Source organism: Euleptes europaea, chromosome 17, assembly GCF_029931775.1.
Source record: "Euleptes europaea isolate rEulEur1 chromosome 17, rEulEur1.hap1, whole genome shotgun sequence".
NCBI lineage: Eukaryota > Metazoa > Chordata > Lepidosauria > Squamata > Sphaerodactylidae > Euleptes > Euleptes europaea.
In genome coordinates, this window is record NC_079328.1 from 14,055,702 (window position 1) to 14,070,296 (window position 14,595).

Below are 14,595 nucleotides of genomic sequence, written 5' to 3' on the forward strand. Positions count from 1 at the left end.
TGTTTCTGCGTAACTCAATGCAGGGGTCATAAGGACATTAAAAACACTCGCACGGTCATCCCGCTGAGAATGGAAACGGACCCACACTCACTGTGAAACTGACTAAATAAGCAGCCTCATGGGGAGGGCAGCAAATCAGCCCTGATAGTGCAGGATTACTGAGAAAATGTTAATGGGTACTACTGGGCTCAGTTACAGTGAAAGCACAAGACCATGTAGGGGTGAGAAACGTGAGAGAGAGGATCAGGCAGCTTGCTCTGAGTTATATTGCCGGCAGCCAGCCTGGAGTCTTGCAGCACTGCAGCTTTGGGAGGAAAGGGGCTGTGGCTCAGTGGTAGAGCATCTGCTTGGCATGCAGAAGGTCCCAGATTCAATCCCCAGAATCTCCAGTTAAAGGGCCTAGGCGAGTAGGTGAAGTGAAAGACCCCTGTCTGAGACCCTGGAGAGTCGCTGCCCATCCGAATAGTCAATACTGACTTTGATGGAACAAGGGTCTGATTCACTATAAGGCAGCTTCATGTATTTCCATCCATATGTGTTTCATGTGGATGGGATGGAGCAAGGGGTGGTGGTGAAAGCAGCAGAATCAGCAGCACCCTCCTCACTAACAGGCGAGCAGGAGGGGGGTTTCCAGAGCTGCAGAGGCTATTAAAATGGAGCGAGGTTGCCAAAACATCTGGCAGAAGGCTGCCTCCATCCCTTTCTCTCTCCATGCAGATTCATATTGTGCCTTTAATTCCCTTCTCGTTCCACTCTAGGGCGGCAAATTAGCCTGGCTCTGTTCCATCCCGCCGAAACTGACCCACACTCGCCATAAAGCTGACTAAGCAGCCTCACTTGAAAATGGCTTCCAGGTAGGGTTGCCAGGTCCCTCTTTGCTATCGGCGGGAGATTTGGGGGGGCGGAGCCTGAGGAGGGCGAGGTTTGGGGAGGGGAGGGACTTCAATGCCATAGAGTTCAATTGCCAAAGTGGCCATTTTCTCCAGGTGAACTGATCTCTATCGCCTGGAGATCAGTTGTAATAGCAGGAGATCTCCTGCTATTACCTAGAGGTTGGCAACCCTACTTCCAGGGGAGGGGTTCGATGAGGGGGACAGAGAAGTGGGAGGGAGAAACGAGAATGGGCGTGGGAAGAAAAACCCAAAATGAGAAGTATGCACAGGATTTGCTTTCGATTTGGGATCGAGGCAGACTTAAAACTTGTGGCAAAATGGCATCCTGAAAACCTGGGGGAAAGCGTGGGGGGAGCACGAAGTGACTTCTGAAGGTCAGAAAAATCATGCATAATTCCCACGAAGACCCAAGGTAGTCCGGCGGCAATTGTGAAGCAAACTACCCATGTGTAAATGGTCTATATTTCAGAGGGATATGAACAGTGAGGGGTTCCTTTCTCTGCCTCTTTTCTACCCCCTTCTTGTCCTCAAACGAAATATCTGATGATAAAATATTTGTATAGGAGAGGAGAGGGAGGACGTCTGAAGGCCACAGGCTGGGACTGTCGACTCATCTGCCTGTCTGCACCACACTGGTGCCGGGCAGCTGGCAAATCCAGCCCCAACCCCTTCCCCCAACCCATCCTTACAGCCCAGAGCCAGTGCCGAGCCCAGTCCCCATTTAGGTGGGGCCAGACCCTTGCAGCTGGGCTTGGTCCCCAGCAGCTGAGGAGAAGCCCTGCGGTCCCAGCGGCAGGGAGGCCTGGCCGTCGTTCTTCTGAAAGATGGCCGTGCTCAGTTCCTCAATGAGTTTGTCGCTGAGCGAGACCTTCTTCTTCCTCGTCTCGCCAACATGAGCGCCCGGGGCAGACGGTGTCTCCGGAGGAAGGACTGGCACCCCGGGCGGCTGCTCTTGCTCCCTGCTGGGGGCAGGCACCCTTTGGGGTGGCTCGGCCGTTCTCTCGGCAGGGCTGCTGTGAGTCGCCCCCCTGTGCCTGGGGAGCCTGCTGATCATGGTGGCTTTATCCGGCTCCAGCCACAGGCCCCTCTCAAGGGAGAGGGCCTTTGCTGAGTTCGTCCCGGAGGCTCTTGGGGCTGGGCAGGGCGGCAGGGAGCTGGGCGGCGCTGGCTCGGAGCAGGGGGGCGGCTTCTTGGTCCGATCCACAGGAGGCAGCAGGGAAGGGCTGAGCTCCAGGAACCCCCCAGAGGGGAAGCTGCCCACCTCCTCATAGACAGGCTCCGGCTCAGCCGCCTCCTGCTGCTCTTCCAGGGAGTCCTGGTGCATCTTCATGGGCTGCAAGGGAATGAGAAGAGACGTCAACGTGATCAGCCTTTCATTGGACCTCCTGGTGCTCTAAGGAACTTTCCTCCCACATTCTGGGCACCAGAGACTTCAGGATTCACACTGGGAGCCTCAGGCCTGAGGCTGGCATTGGAACCGTCTTATGCAACACATGCAAACAACAGAGGCATAACATCCAAATCGCAAGATGTCATATTCCTGCTGTACACTGTATTGTTCAGGCCGCACCTGGAGTATAGTGTGCAGTTCTGGAGGCCTCACCTCAAAAAGGATATGGACAGAATGGAGCGGGTGCAGAGGAGAGCGACGAGGACGATCAGGGGCCTGGAGACCAAGCCCTACGAGGAAAGGCTGAGGGAGTTGGGAATGTTTCATCTGGAGAAGAGGAGGTTGAGGGGGGACATGATTACTCTCTTGAAGTATTTGAAGGGCTGTCACTTAGAGGAGGGTAGGGAGCTTTTCCTGTTGGCAGCAGAGGATAGGACTCACAATAATGGGTTTAAATTGCAGGAGGAAAGGTACCGGCTGGATATTAGGAAAAAGATTTGTACAGTAAGAGTTGTTCAACAGTGGAATCAGCTACCTAGGGAGGTGGTGAGCTCCCCCTCACTGGAAGTCTTTAAGCAGAGGCTGGACAAGCAGTTGTCAGGGATGCTCTAGGCTGATCCTGCATTGAGCAGGGGGTTAGACTAGATGGCCTGTGTGGCCCCTTTCAACTCTATGGTTCTATGAGTCAAACAGGGGCTCATGGTTGGAGCCTGGGACTGGGAAGCAGAATGAAACTTCCGGGTCAAGATAGTCTGGCGTTCTGTCTTTGCCTGGTCAACTGTGAAGCCTCCAAGCCACAGCTCAAGTCCCTGCCGGTAAGCCAGCACAACCCTTCTCCAGTTCGGAACTCAGGCACGGGTCCCTCTGCCTGTGACGCAGAGGAAGTCACCAATTGAGCGCCAGCCGGAAAAGGAGAGCTAGGCTGACCTGCCTCTTCTCGCCAATGGAAACGCAGGCTGGTGCCCTCCCCGTGTGGTTTGGGGCTCCAGGAAGTTTAGTTCATTATCTGGCGCGCACAGCCCAAGCACACCAGGAAGATGGCCCAGATCTCGCCAGGGACTGCCTGCTGAAACCTCGCCTACCACTGCGGCAATTGCCCTGACCCATGCACCCCACAGGGCTACTGGCCGGCCATTCCCAGCTGCTCTCCTTGGACAATGAAGCTCCCCATATGCCAGGTGATGGTGCTTGGCTCTTTGGCGAGGGGGTCATGGGCCTGAGCAGCAAACTCATCAGACACCCTGTCCCTCCTAAATAATATAAGAGCCTAATCCAGCCTGTGCAAGAGCCCACTTGGGCTCCAGTATGGCTCCCACTCATGCTAGGAAGGCTGGTGTGGCAAATCGTGATGGGTTACTGGGGGAGGGGCTGTGGCTCGGTGGTAGAACATCTGCTTGGCATGAGAAGATCCCTGGTTCAATCCCCCGGCATCTCCAGTTCAAGGCAAGTAGGTGATGTGAAAGACCTCTACCTGAGACCCTGGAGAGCCGCAGCCAGTCTGAGTAGACAATACTGACTTTGATGGACCCAGGGTCTGATTCAGTAGAAGGCAGCTTCATGTGTTCATGAGTACTGGGTGACCCAGCCAGGTGCCTCTTCTGCCCAGAAGAGCTGGGCCAGGAATCAGAGCTGGCGTCCACACCGAATCCAGCCCGAAATGTGTCCTTCAAGGCAGAGACTCCTTTGGCCTCCAGCTAAGCCTGCCTCTGTGTACCCCCCAGCGTGGGCAGATGGGTGGAAGGAACCAAGCCAAAGAAGCAATGGCTTGAGGAGAAGGGCAGAAACATCCCAGAGGTGCCAACTGATGGCTGCTGACATGGGGGCATACACTCCAATGTACCCTGGCTAAATATGTAAGAAATGCTCAGGTACTTACAAAGAACATGGACAATGTCCTTCGCGTATGCAGACGCCGCTGGAAACAGAGAGAGAGAGAAGAAGAAGCCATTCATGCCACAGTACAGACAAACATGAGAGAAAATTGCCGGGGCATCATGCAGAGAGCTCCTGAGAGGCTCTCTCCTTGGGAGAAAGGGGTCCAGCCTCTCTCTTTAGAACACTCTCCTGTGGTGTGCACTGTCCAAGAGCAGAGAAAGACTTGCTTAGGGAAGCTGCTTCCCCATCCCCGCCCCGTGAAGGGATGGTTGTGGCCTCCAACTTGAAAAGGAGCCCTCCCCAGCCAGCAGCTGATCTTCTCGAGGTAAAATGCCCAGAGCAGGCTGGGGGAGGCTCGGTTGATGTGGCCAAGTAGAGGCCTCGCGGTCAAGACTTCTGCTCATGAGTAAACACCTCAGGCACCTGCTTTGCAGAGCAGGCAGGAGGTGCTTACCAGTGAGCAGACCCAATGCCTTCAAAAGGTCTGTTGGGGCATCAGGAAGAAGCAAACCCCCTTTTTAACGAGAATCGGCGAGAAAAGCTCAGCTCCTCTTAGAACCTCCCAAGAACTGTACAAGCTTTTTTCCCGGATGCATCCAGTGAAAGAACACGCTTGATGCGTGAACGTGCCCTCAAGCGCCGGGCCCTGGTCCTCGAGCGGAGCCAGGGGCTTCAGAAAGAGCCAGCCTTACCAGAGTCTGGTTTGCAGAGAGCATGATGGGATTGGTGCTGTCTCCTCGCAGAGGGATCAAGGGCATGGTGCCAAACTTCTGCTTGGCCAGGTCGGAAGAAGAGTGTCGGCGCAGGATCACCGGGCGCAGGCCGTCGTGCTGAGTGAGGGGGAGAGAGAGATGGAGAAAGGTTTCTCACTATTCCCAGTCGCTGCACGTCAGGCTCACCCTGTCTCTTGCCAATCCCAGCACGTTTTTAGCTTGTCCAAGTTGGTTCATCTCCGAAGTCTCGGCATTTCTTCCATCTAAACACATGAGGAGGCCTGTAAACCTTCATATGCTAATGGCCTAAGCTGAAATGCGGGGAAGTCTCTCCTCCCCACTGCCATTGGGTGAGATGCTGTGATGTCACAGAACACCTACAACCCGGCTTGTTGCTAAGCAAAAGTTCTCAAAAGAGCTGTTCCAGTGAGGCAAACAGAAGCTCCACAGGGCCATTTGGGGTGAGAAAAATGGTGTGTGTGTGTGAGGGGGGGGGGAGGAAACCATTACACCCCATCCCGTGACTCCTTTCTGAAGCAGGTTCCTGCATACCTGCTATTAACACCTCCCCCCAACACTCTTCTCAGGTCTAGCCCCCAATTTAATTGTATTGTTGAATATGCATCTATTGCAAAACTTACAAATTATGTTAACAGGAGACCATCTAGGGAATTTCAAGGAAAATGGAAATTATATTATTTGAGTTATTCTCAGGATAAAATAAAGAAACAACCTGGACTCAAGAACAGGTTTGCCTACCAGCACCTTTCACTCAAACCACCTTGATGAGGTAGCTACAACTGAGCAACCCCCCAAGCATTTATGACCCTCCATCACCACCTAGTGGCCACTTAGGATATAACCTCTGAAGACTCCTCTGGCACTGCCCAAGTAAGTGGAGCAAAACTCTGCAGTCTGTGAGGGTATACAGGCAGGCAAAAAGGGAAACAAAGTTTTGCAAATTGGGAAGTCGGAACCCCCACTACGGAGAAAAACGTGACTTGCATCCCACTCCCACCCTTTGAACAACCCCCCTCCCCACAAAGTTGGGATGCCCGCCTCCAGGTGGGACCTGGGGATCCCCCGGAGTTATAACTCATCTCCAGACTACAGAGATCAGTTCCCCTGGAGAAAATGGCTGCTTTGTTCAATAAAGGAAGAGCAGAAAGAAGCCCAAAGGCTTTTTGGCAACACCATCCAATCCAGGGTTTTCTTATTGGACACAGGGCCAAGTTTGAATTATTTAAAAATATATGCTTAATTATGAAGCATCCCCGATGGAACTCTTGCATCTTCAGGCTTTCCAGGGAAAGTGCACCAGAACGCAGGGGGGAAAACAAGGGGTGTGGAGCAGGACTCTGGGCACAGTCCAGCCGATCTGCCATCCCCTTCCCCACCTACCAGGGTCCCCCTTTCCTGTCGGATCCAGAAGCCTCCTTCTTTGGATGCTTTCTCTTTGGCACACCTACATGTGAGCAGACCTACATGTGAGCAGGAAGGGAGGCACCACTTTCTCTGCCCTTCCCATTTTATTCTTGAGATTTGCGTGGTGTAGTGGCTAAGAGCGGCGGACTCTAATCTGGAGAACCGGGTTCAATTCCCCACTCCTCTACATGCAGCCTGATGGGTGACCTTGGGCCAATCACAGTTCTCTCCAAACTCTCTCTGTCCCATCTGCCTCACAAAGTGCCTGTTGTGCGGAGGAGGAGGGAAGGTGATTGCAAGCCGCTTTGGGACTCCTTATGGTAGAGGAAGGCGGGGTATAAAAACCAATTCTCCTCCTCCTCCTCTCGGGTCCCTATGATGGTTCCTCTCACCCCCCCCCCTGTCAAGTTGAAGAATATGTTTGCAAGGAAAGGCCGTATCTCCAAAAAGGAGCCCGAAACGGCCTGTCCTGTATGGTGAGAACACTTGGCAAAGGTAAGTTCTCACCTGAAGGAGGGACAGTCAAGGAATACCTGAGGATGGGCCACAGCAGTAAGATCTCCTAAGCTTGCCTAGCTATTAGCACATGCAGTCCCAGGAATTCATTGGCCGAGACAAGCTGTCCCATCGGGGTCATCCACACATATTTCCTTAACAGTTTACCGGAGAACAAACCCAGGTGCATAACTTTGGAATACGCTGACTACTGCTTGCTGTTGCTCCTCAGTACCCACCTGGGCTTTCAGGATGCTGGTGGTCCAGTCCCAAAGCTCAGATTGTCCCGTGCATGCTAAATACCTGTGGGAGAGAAGAACAAGAGTTCATTTTTATATGCCGACTTTCTCTACCACTTAAGGGAGAATCAAACCTTCCCTTTGCCTCCCCACAACAGACACCCTGTGAGGTAGGTGGGGCTGAAAGAGTTCTGAGAGAACTGTAACTAGCCCACGGTCACTCAGCTGGCTTCATGGGGAGGAGTTGCGAAACCAACCCGGTTCACCAGATTAGCGTCTGCAGCTCATGTGGAGGAGTGGGGCAGCACATTTTGGGCCACGCACCAGGGCAAGGACCAGGAGACAAACCAGCCTATTGTGAGAGATGTCTTCTATCCCTCCGTGTGATGGGGCTGAGTGAGATGGCAGGCTGAGGCCCTCTCTATTGAGGAAGGAGGCCAAGCAGAACAAATACTCACAGGTGCTGTTTTTCTAGGATCAGAGTGAAGCTCCACCTACAACAAAGACAGGAAGAGACAAAATCAAGGAGAAGAAAAGAAGAGTTGGTTTTTACATGCCAACTTTCTCTACCACTTAAGGAAGATGCATACCGGTTTACAATCACCTTCCCTTCTCCTCCCCACAACAGACACCCTGTGAGTTAGGTGAGGCTGAGAGAGCTGTAAGAGAGCTGTGACTAGCCCAAGGTCACCCAGCTGGCTTCATGTGGAGTAGTGGGGAAACCAACCCAGTTCACCAGATTAGCCTCCACGAAACCACTATACCACACTGGCTGTGCATGGAACAAAAGACATGGTGGGCAACTCATATGTGTTTCTGCCTGTGAGCATCAATCAACCCCAGCTCTCCTCAGCATGGGAGTGTACAAGCTACAACACTGGAACTGTATGCTCCTTTTCTGCACAGATGAAGCACTTAGGTATACATGTTAAAGGTTAGAGTCCAATCGCTGTGTAGAGATCAACAATATTTTGAGGGCATGAGCTTTGGAGAGCTTTCTTTGGTAGATATGTGACAGGTTTTGCCAGTACGCCTCCAAAACGACCCCTGTGAAGGTGTCAAATGTCCCTGACACCACAAATATCCCAGCAGTGGTAGTGTGAAGGAACTTTGCCATCGTGTTTGGGGGTCTGCCTACCAAGCAAGCACCCAGCGCACTGGCCCCACTGCCAGGGGGGCCCTCTGCCCACTTACTGTGAGGGTGGCTTCAGTTTCTTCCGAACCCCCATGTAAACCTTCGCCAAGTCCAGCAGCCACTCCCGCTCCGGCCGGGCACTCTGGGGATGCAGAAGAGCGAGAGGGGGGCGTCTCAGTTCCCGGAGGAACACATGAAGCTGCGTTATACTGAATCAGACCCTTGGTCCATCAGAGTCAGTATTGTCTACTCAGACCAGCAGTGGCTCTCCAGGGTCTCAGGCAGAGGTCTTTCACATCACCTACTCGCCTAGTCCCTTTAGCTGGAGATGCTGGGGATTGAACCTGGGACCTTCTGCATACCAAGCAGATGCTCTACCACTGAGCTGTGGCCCCTCCCCCACAAGGAGACCTCATCATTTCCCCATTAACAATCCTCTTGCCCCCTGTCATCTACACTGACTGGCAGGAGCTTTCTCTAATCTCAGGTACACAAATATATTTCCCAGTCTCATAAGGAAGATGCCCAGGAACGAAGTGGGACCCGCTTGCACACAAGGAAGAGTGTGAGCCCTTGTTCCTCTTCATTCAGTTGGGGTCCCAGTTGTGTGAGTCAAATACCGTCAAGTCCCAAGTGACTTATGGCAGCCCCAGCAAGGGGCTTGCAAGGCAAGTGAGCAGCAGAGGTGGTTTGCCATTGCCTTCCTTTGCAGAGCCTTCCTTGGTGGTCTCCCATCCAAGTATTGATTCTGCTTACCTTCTGTGTGTGTGTCAAGTGCCATCAAGCTGCAGCTGACTTATGACGACCCCAGCGAGGGGCTTTCAAGGCAAGTGAGCAGCAGAGGTGGTTCACCATTGCCTTCCTCTGCAGAGCCTTCCTTGGTGGTCTCCCATCCAAGTACTTGCTCTGCTTAGCTTCCGAGATGTGACAAGATCGGGCTATACTGTGCCACCTTCCCTCCTTTCCCAGACAAGTTGGAACCGCTAATTTATTTTTACTGTTTCTAACACACGGGTGGGGCTACGAGTCTTTGAAAGAAAATAAACATACCCGTTTCTCCTTCAGCAGCAGCAGCTTGCGGTCCTTGATGACAAAGTAGCGCTCCTGGAACTTGCTCCCCAGAAGCCTGGGTGGATCCTCGCGGCACTTCAACAGCCCGCATTTGGGGCTTTCGCGTTTGGCACCTGTGGGGGAAGCGAAGCACCACCCTCTGACCGATGTGCTTGGAGTTACGGAGGCCAGGACAAGCACAATTTGAACCACCACCAAGACAGAGATCCTCCTCCAGGAGAGCCAGCATGGTGTAGTGGTTAAGAGGGGTGGTTTGGAGCGGTGGACTCTGATCTGGAGAACCGGGTTTGATCCCCCGCTCCTCCACATGAGCTGCGGACGCTAATCTGGTGAACTGGATTTGTTTCCCCACTCCTCCACATGAAGCCAGCTGGGTGACCTTGGGCTAGTCGCGGCTCTCTCAGCCCCACCTACCTCACGGGGTGTCTGTTGTGAGGAGGGGAAGGGAAGGTTATTGTAAGCCGGTTTGAGTCTTCCTTAAGTGGTAGAGAAAGTCGGCATATAAAAACCACCTCTTCTTCCTCTTCTTCTTCTCCCAAGATCTGATGCCAAGACAAGCTTCGGAGACTGCCTCGTGCAGAGTCGGATCATTGGCGCCGTCTACTCGGATTGGCAGCAGCTCCCCAAGGACTAGGGCAGGAGCATCTCCTGACCCTGCTTTCTGAGACCTTCTACAGAGGGATCGGAAGAATCCCTGCCTCTGAATGTAGGCCAGAACAGGCTTCTGGGACTCCACAACAGACCTGGGGCCTATTGCTTTTCTGAAAGATTTCAGGCCACTCCAGAAATACTTTCTGTGTGCCAAGAAGATGCTCTACCACTGAGCTACGGTCCCTCCCCCAGACAGAGTATTATTTTTAAAATCTCTATCGCCAAAGTGCTTTATTACCCCAACAGCAGTGAAAAACTCTGATGAAGAAGAATTCAAACAGACAACAGCATCATCCCTAGACAACAGCATCATCCCCCTGCCCCACCTGCCCCCGGCCAGGCTCACATGCAGGTGGGATGGGGACAGTTGTAGAGTAAATTACAGAAGACATAAAAGGCTCTACGGTTTATTTATTAACATTACTTACAGCCAGCCTTTCTTGCTGAAACTCCAGGCAGATTACAGGATATAAAACCGTGCAATCAGACAGCATAAGACAGACAGCATAAGACAGACAGCATAAGACAGACAGCATAAGACAGACAGCATAAGACAGACAGCATAAGACAGGGGTGTCAAACATAAGGCCTGAGTGCCGGATCCGGCCCCTTGAGAGCTCTTATGCGGCCCACGAGGCAGCCACCCCCCACTCTCTATCTGGGCTGGAGAGGCATGGCCTGGCCCAACCAAAGGACATTTATGTCATATCCGGCCCTCGTAACAATTGAGTTTGACACCCCTGGCATAAGACGTCCAACGAACTATGCAATGGGACCAGGGTTACAGAACTGGAGCTCCGTGCCAGAGAATGAGACTGAACGTATATGGAGGTGGGCCTCAGGTTAGAAGTCCTGATGGGCAGAACTAGCCGATTCCACGCTACCGAGTTTCGGCAGAGAGTGAAATCAATTCAGGGTCCGTTTGGACACTGGTCCATCTGCCCCAGAGGTAGGCAGAGGCCTCTCCCTTTCCAAGCACTGCCGACCAACCTGTGAGCTCCAGACTGCACGGCTATACAGTATACCGACAAGACGGCGAGGGGAATCCACCTGCTCCTTCCAACAGGTGGGGCTCGCTCACCTGTAAAGAGGCAGCTGCCCTCCTTGATGGGCACCTTCTTGACCAACAGATAGGCAGAGCCAGGTTTGGGCAGCTTGCACCACTGTAGCGCCTGCTCCAGGACTTTCTCCTTGGGGTGCAGGGGGCGCTCTGAAAAAAAACCCAGAATTTACTTGGCATCCAGTGTCTGGGCAAAGGGGGTATCTGGTACCAGGAGCTTTGCCAGAAGGCCAGAAGATGCCTGTGGCACACATCACTGGCTCGGCAAAACTTGGAACTGCCTCTGTGCCCCCCACCTACCCCATCCAACACGGCCTGACGGAGATGGCCTGCCTCGTCCACTCACCTAGCTCACCGTTCTCCAAGACCTCGAAGGTCAGCCAAAGGTCCATGCTGGCGGCCACATTCCGCATCTCCAGCACCTGATTGGTCAGCTCCTCTGCCGTCATCACCGGGGACACCTGGAAGGGGAAGGGCGTTCAGAGTTCAGATCCTGCCAACTCGGGACCCCAAGTGCTCACCTGAGCCCCAAGAGTCTGACATGAGAAGGGACTGCCCCAATCATCATCCCCCCCAAGAAGAAGAAGAAGAAGTTGGTTTTGATACCCTGCTTTTTCTCTACCTTTAAGGAGTCTCAAAGCAGCTTACAATCACCTTCCCCTCCCCACAACAGGCATCTTGTGAGGCAGGTGAGGCTGAGATAACTGTGACTAGCTCAAGGTCACCCAGCCAGCTACATGTAGAGGAGGGGGGGGGGACAAACCAGTTCTCCAAATTAGAATCCGCCGCTCATGTGGAGGAGGGGGGAATCAAACCCAGTTCTCCATATGACAGTCCACCACTCCTAACCACTATACCATGCCGGCTCACCAGCAGGAAGCAGGAGCATTTCTATGATTCAATGAGAGCTGTGATTTCCTCTCCCTTCCCCCTGACTCCAGCTCCTCCCCGGTGTTTTTTCGCACCAGCCGGCTGCCCTTTGGCCAATGGTTCTTCCTGGATGAAAAGGCAGCTGCCCCATGTGCCGCACAACCCGACCGCACCGGGGATGGAGGCTGCTGAAAGGTCTCCTGCTCACCTTAAGAGTGACACAACGGTCAGGGTTCTTCTGCTCCAGGTAAGCCTCCAGAATGAGGTCGCCAGCCTGAGAGAGCTGCAGGGAGAAAGGTAAGGGGGGGGCAAGGTATGGAAAAGCTGGGACAAGCGGGAAGGCCTGTCCTGCAAAGAAGGAGGGCTGCCGGGTGGACTGGGAGCAGGTGGGCAGCTCCTGCCAGCAGGGAGTCCGGCCTTCTCTGTGGATTCCTAAACTGCTCTGGAGAATAGGGGATGAATCGGAAAACAGGGCCTGTCCGGCGTGATCCAGCAGGCACCAGCACAGGGGCGCCTCTTACCCCCATTTCCTAAGTGACTGCAAAGATGACTTTTGTGAGAAGGGGCTATTGCAGACCTAACACCCTCAACTGAATCTGGGCCACTCTCATAAGAGACACTGCTTTCCAGTGAAGATCGTTTCAGAGGGTAGCAGCCGTGTTGGTCTGCAGTAGAACGGCTAGATTCGAATCCAGGAACACCTTAGTGACCAACAAGATTTTTTGGAGGAGGAGGAGAAGAAGAGTTGGTTTTTATATGCCGACTTTCTCTACCACTTAAGGAAGACTCAAACTGGCTTACAATCACCTTCCCTTCCCTTCCCCACAACAGACACTGTGTGAGGTAGGTGGGGCTGAGAGAGCTCTAACAGAACTGTGACTAGCCCAAGGTCACCCAGCTGGCTTCATGTGTAGGAGTGGGGAAACCAACCCGGCTCACCAGATTAGCATCCACCGTTTATGTGGAAGAGTGGGGAATCAAACCTGGTTCTCCAGATCAGAGTCCACACCTCCAAACCACTGCTCTTAACCTCTACACCACGCTGGCTCTCTGATGGTACTACACAGACACTAAGTAGTTCCAGGGGCTACAGTGGCTGCCTAAAGACCAGACCTGACTACAGGCAGACAGGGAAGGTGAGGGGGCCTTGTGGATCCAGGCCTTTGGCACCTGCTGTCGCCAGAACATCTACGGAGAAAGAAGTGGAAGGGTAGTCAGGAAGAAGGGCAGGACCTGCACATCCCGCCAGGTAGTAATCAAGCTGTTCTCCAAGTCCATCTGCGACACCCGGTCCTCGTCGATCTGTGGGGCAGGAAAAGAGAGGCAGTGAGTGTGCGGGCAGAAGCCTCCGTGCAGCTGGATTGGGGTGGTGGTGGTTCACTGGGTGTTCTCTCACATTGAAGATGTGGACGTAGTTGTCAATCAGGTCCTCCATCACCTTGACCTCGTGCTCCCCTTTGCCGTCAGTCTGGAAGAGGCTGGGTGCGAAGAGCAGAGCCAGGTTCTTGGTGTTCATCTGGTTGAGGTCAGCACATTTCTGAACCCTGAAGTCAGAAGAGAAAGGCTGTCTGTCGTTCTGAAAGCTAGCGGGCAGGATGGACTTGAGTGGGCAGCAGAAGTGGAACCTGGATACATTCCCTGATCTCGCATCAGAAAAGGGATCCATGAACATGTAAAGCTGCCTTATACTGACTCAGACCCTTGGTCCATCAAAGTCAGTATCATCTACTCAGACTGGCAGTGGTTCTCCAGCGTCTCAGGCAGAAGTCTTTCACATCACCTACTTGAGTAGTCCCTTTAACTGGAGATGCTGGGGATTGAGCCTGGGACCTTCTGCATGCCAAGCAGATGCTCTACCACTGAGCCACAGCCCCTCCCCTAAGGGAGGCACTCTCTTTCGGCTGATTCCTGCCCTCATCTCCTGCTTCCATGGGCTGTTCAAAAAGGTACGCAGAGATGTTCTTCCCTCTAAAGCCTTCCCTGCTCTTGTATCTTCCTTGAAGGCTGGAGAAGACTGACCAGGGGCAGCATATTTTCCCCAATTTCTGCCAATTTTCTGCCAAGATGTGGATCAAATGGAGGGAACATTATTCAAAATGCAAAGCTCAATGGGACGTAAATACCTTTGCAGTTTATTTTTTCAGTCTCCAGACATTTGGTTCTGGCTCAGTGTCCCCAAATGATAGGAAGCTCCATTAGCAGGTATGTTTTCAAACGTTAATGGCACAGGAGTCATAACCACTAATAAGGTTTTGAATGACTGAGTGCAGAAACCAGAAACAACTGTAATTCTTACAGTGTCATCCTAAGTAGGTCTACTCAGATCTATTAAGTTGGGCTTACTTCCAGAAAAGTGATCTTAGGACCGCACTGTCAATCACTTGAGTACCCTTTCTTCGGATGTATTTATAGATCAATCAATTCACCTTTTCACAGTCAGGATATTAGAAGTTCAACAGGTTTGGTTATTCAGCAATCTTATTTTGCAGAACGTGCACCAGCTTTCCTGTGCCTCTTCCCCCACGTAACATTATATTCCGGAATGTGCATATTAGAAGAACTGGTTGAAGCTCCTCAAAAAACAAGAACATCCAACCAAACTGACGCAAAATATTTGTGCAAGCTTCGGAGATCACCTGAACTCTTCATCAGGCTGGATATTATGAAATTTAAGAAGACAGAGGGGTGGGAAACAGAATTTTCAGCCTATGACCTTGCAAACATCCTCAGTGAGATGCATGCAGGAAGACAGCTTAGTTTTATTGCTGGTGTCAGGTT

The 14,595-nt window shown here is 52.6% G+C and overlaps 1 protein-coding gene across 1 annotated transcript in view; it reads right to left on the reverse strand.

Moving 5' to 3' along the window:
• Positions 1–1,614: 1,614 nt before the first annotated feature.
• Positions 1,615–14,595, reverse strand: part of ARAP3 (ArfGAP with RhoGAP domain, ankyrin repeat and PH domain 3) — a 57,562-nt gene continuing 44,581 nt past the window's right edge. Inside the window, 12 exon segments of the mRNA XM_056862301.1 lie at positions 1,615–2,226; positions 4,160–4,198; positions 4,851–4,988; positions 7,031–7,094; positions 7,489–7,524; positions 8,225–8,307; positions 9,216–9,349; positions 10,969–11,097; positions 11,294–11,408; positions 12,026–12,100; positions 13,051–13,119; positions 13,214–13,361. Coding sequence (XP_056718279.1) covers positions 1,615–2,226; positions 4,160–4,198; positions 4,851–4,988; positions 7,031–7,094; positions 7,489–7,524; positions 8,225–8,307; positions 9,216–9,349; positions 10,969–11,097; positions 11,294–11,408; positions 12,026–12,100; positions 13,051–13,119; positions 13,214–13,361 — 1,642 coding nt within the window.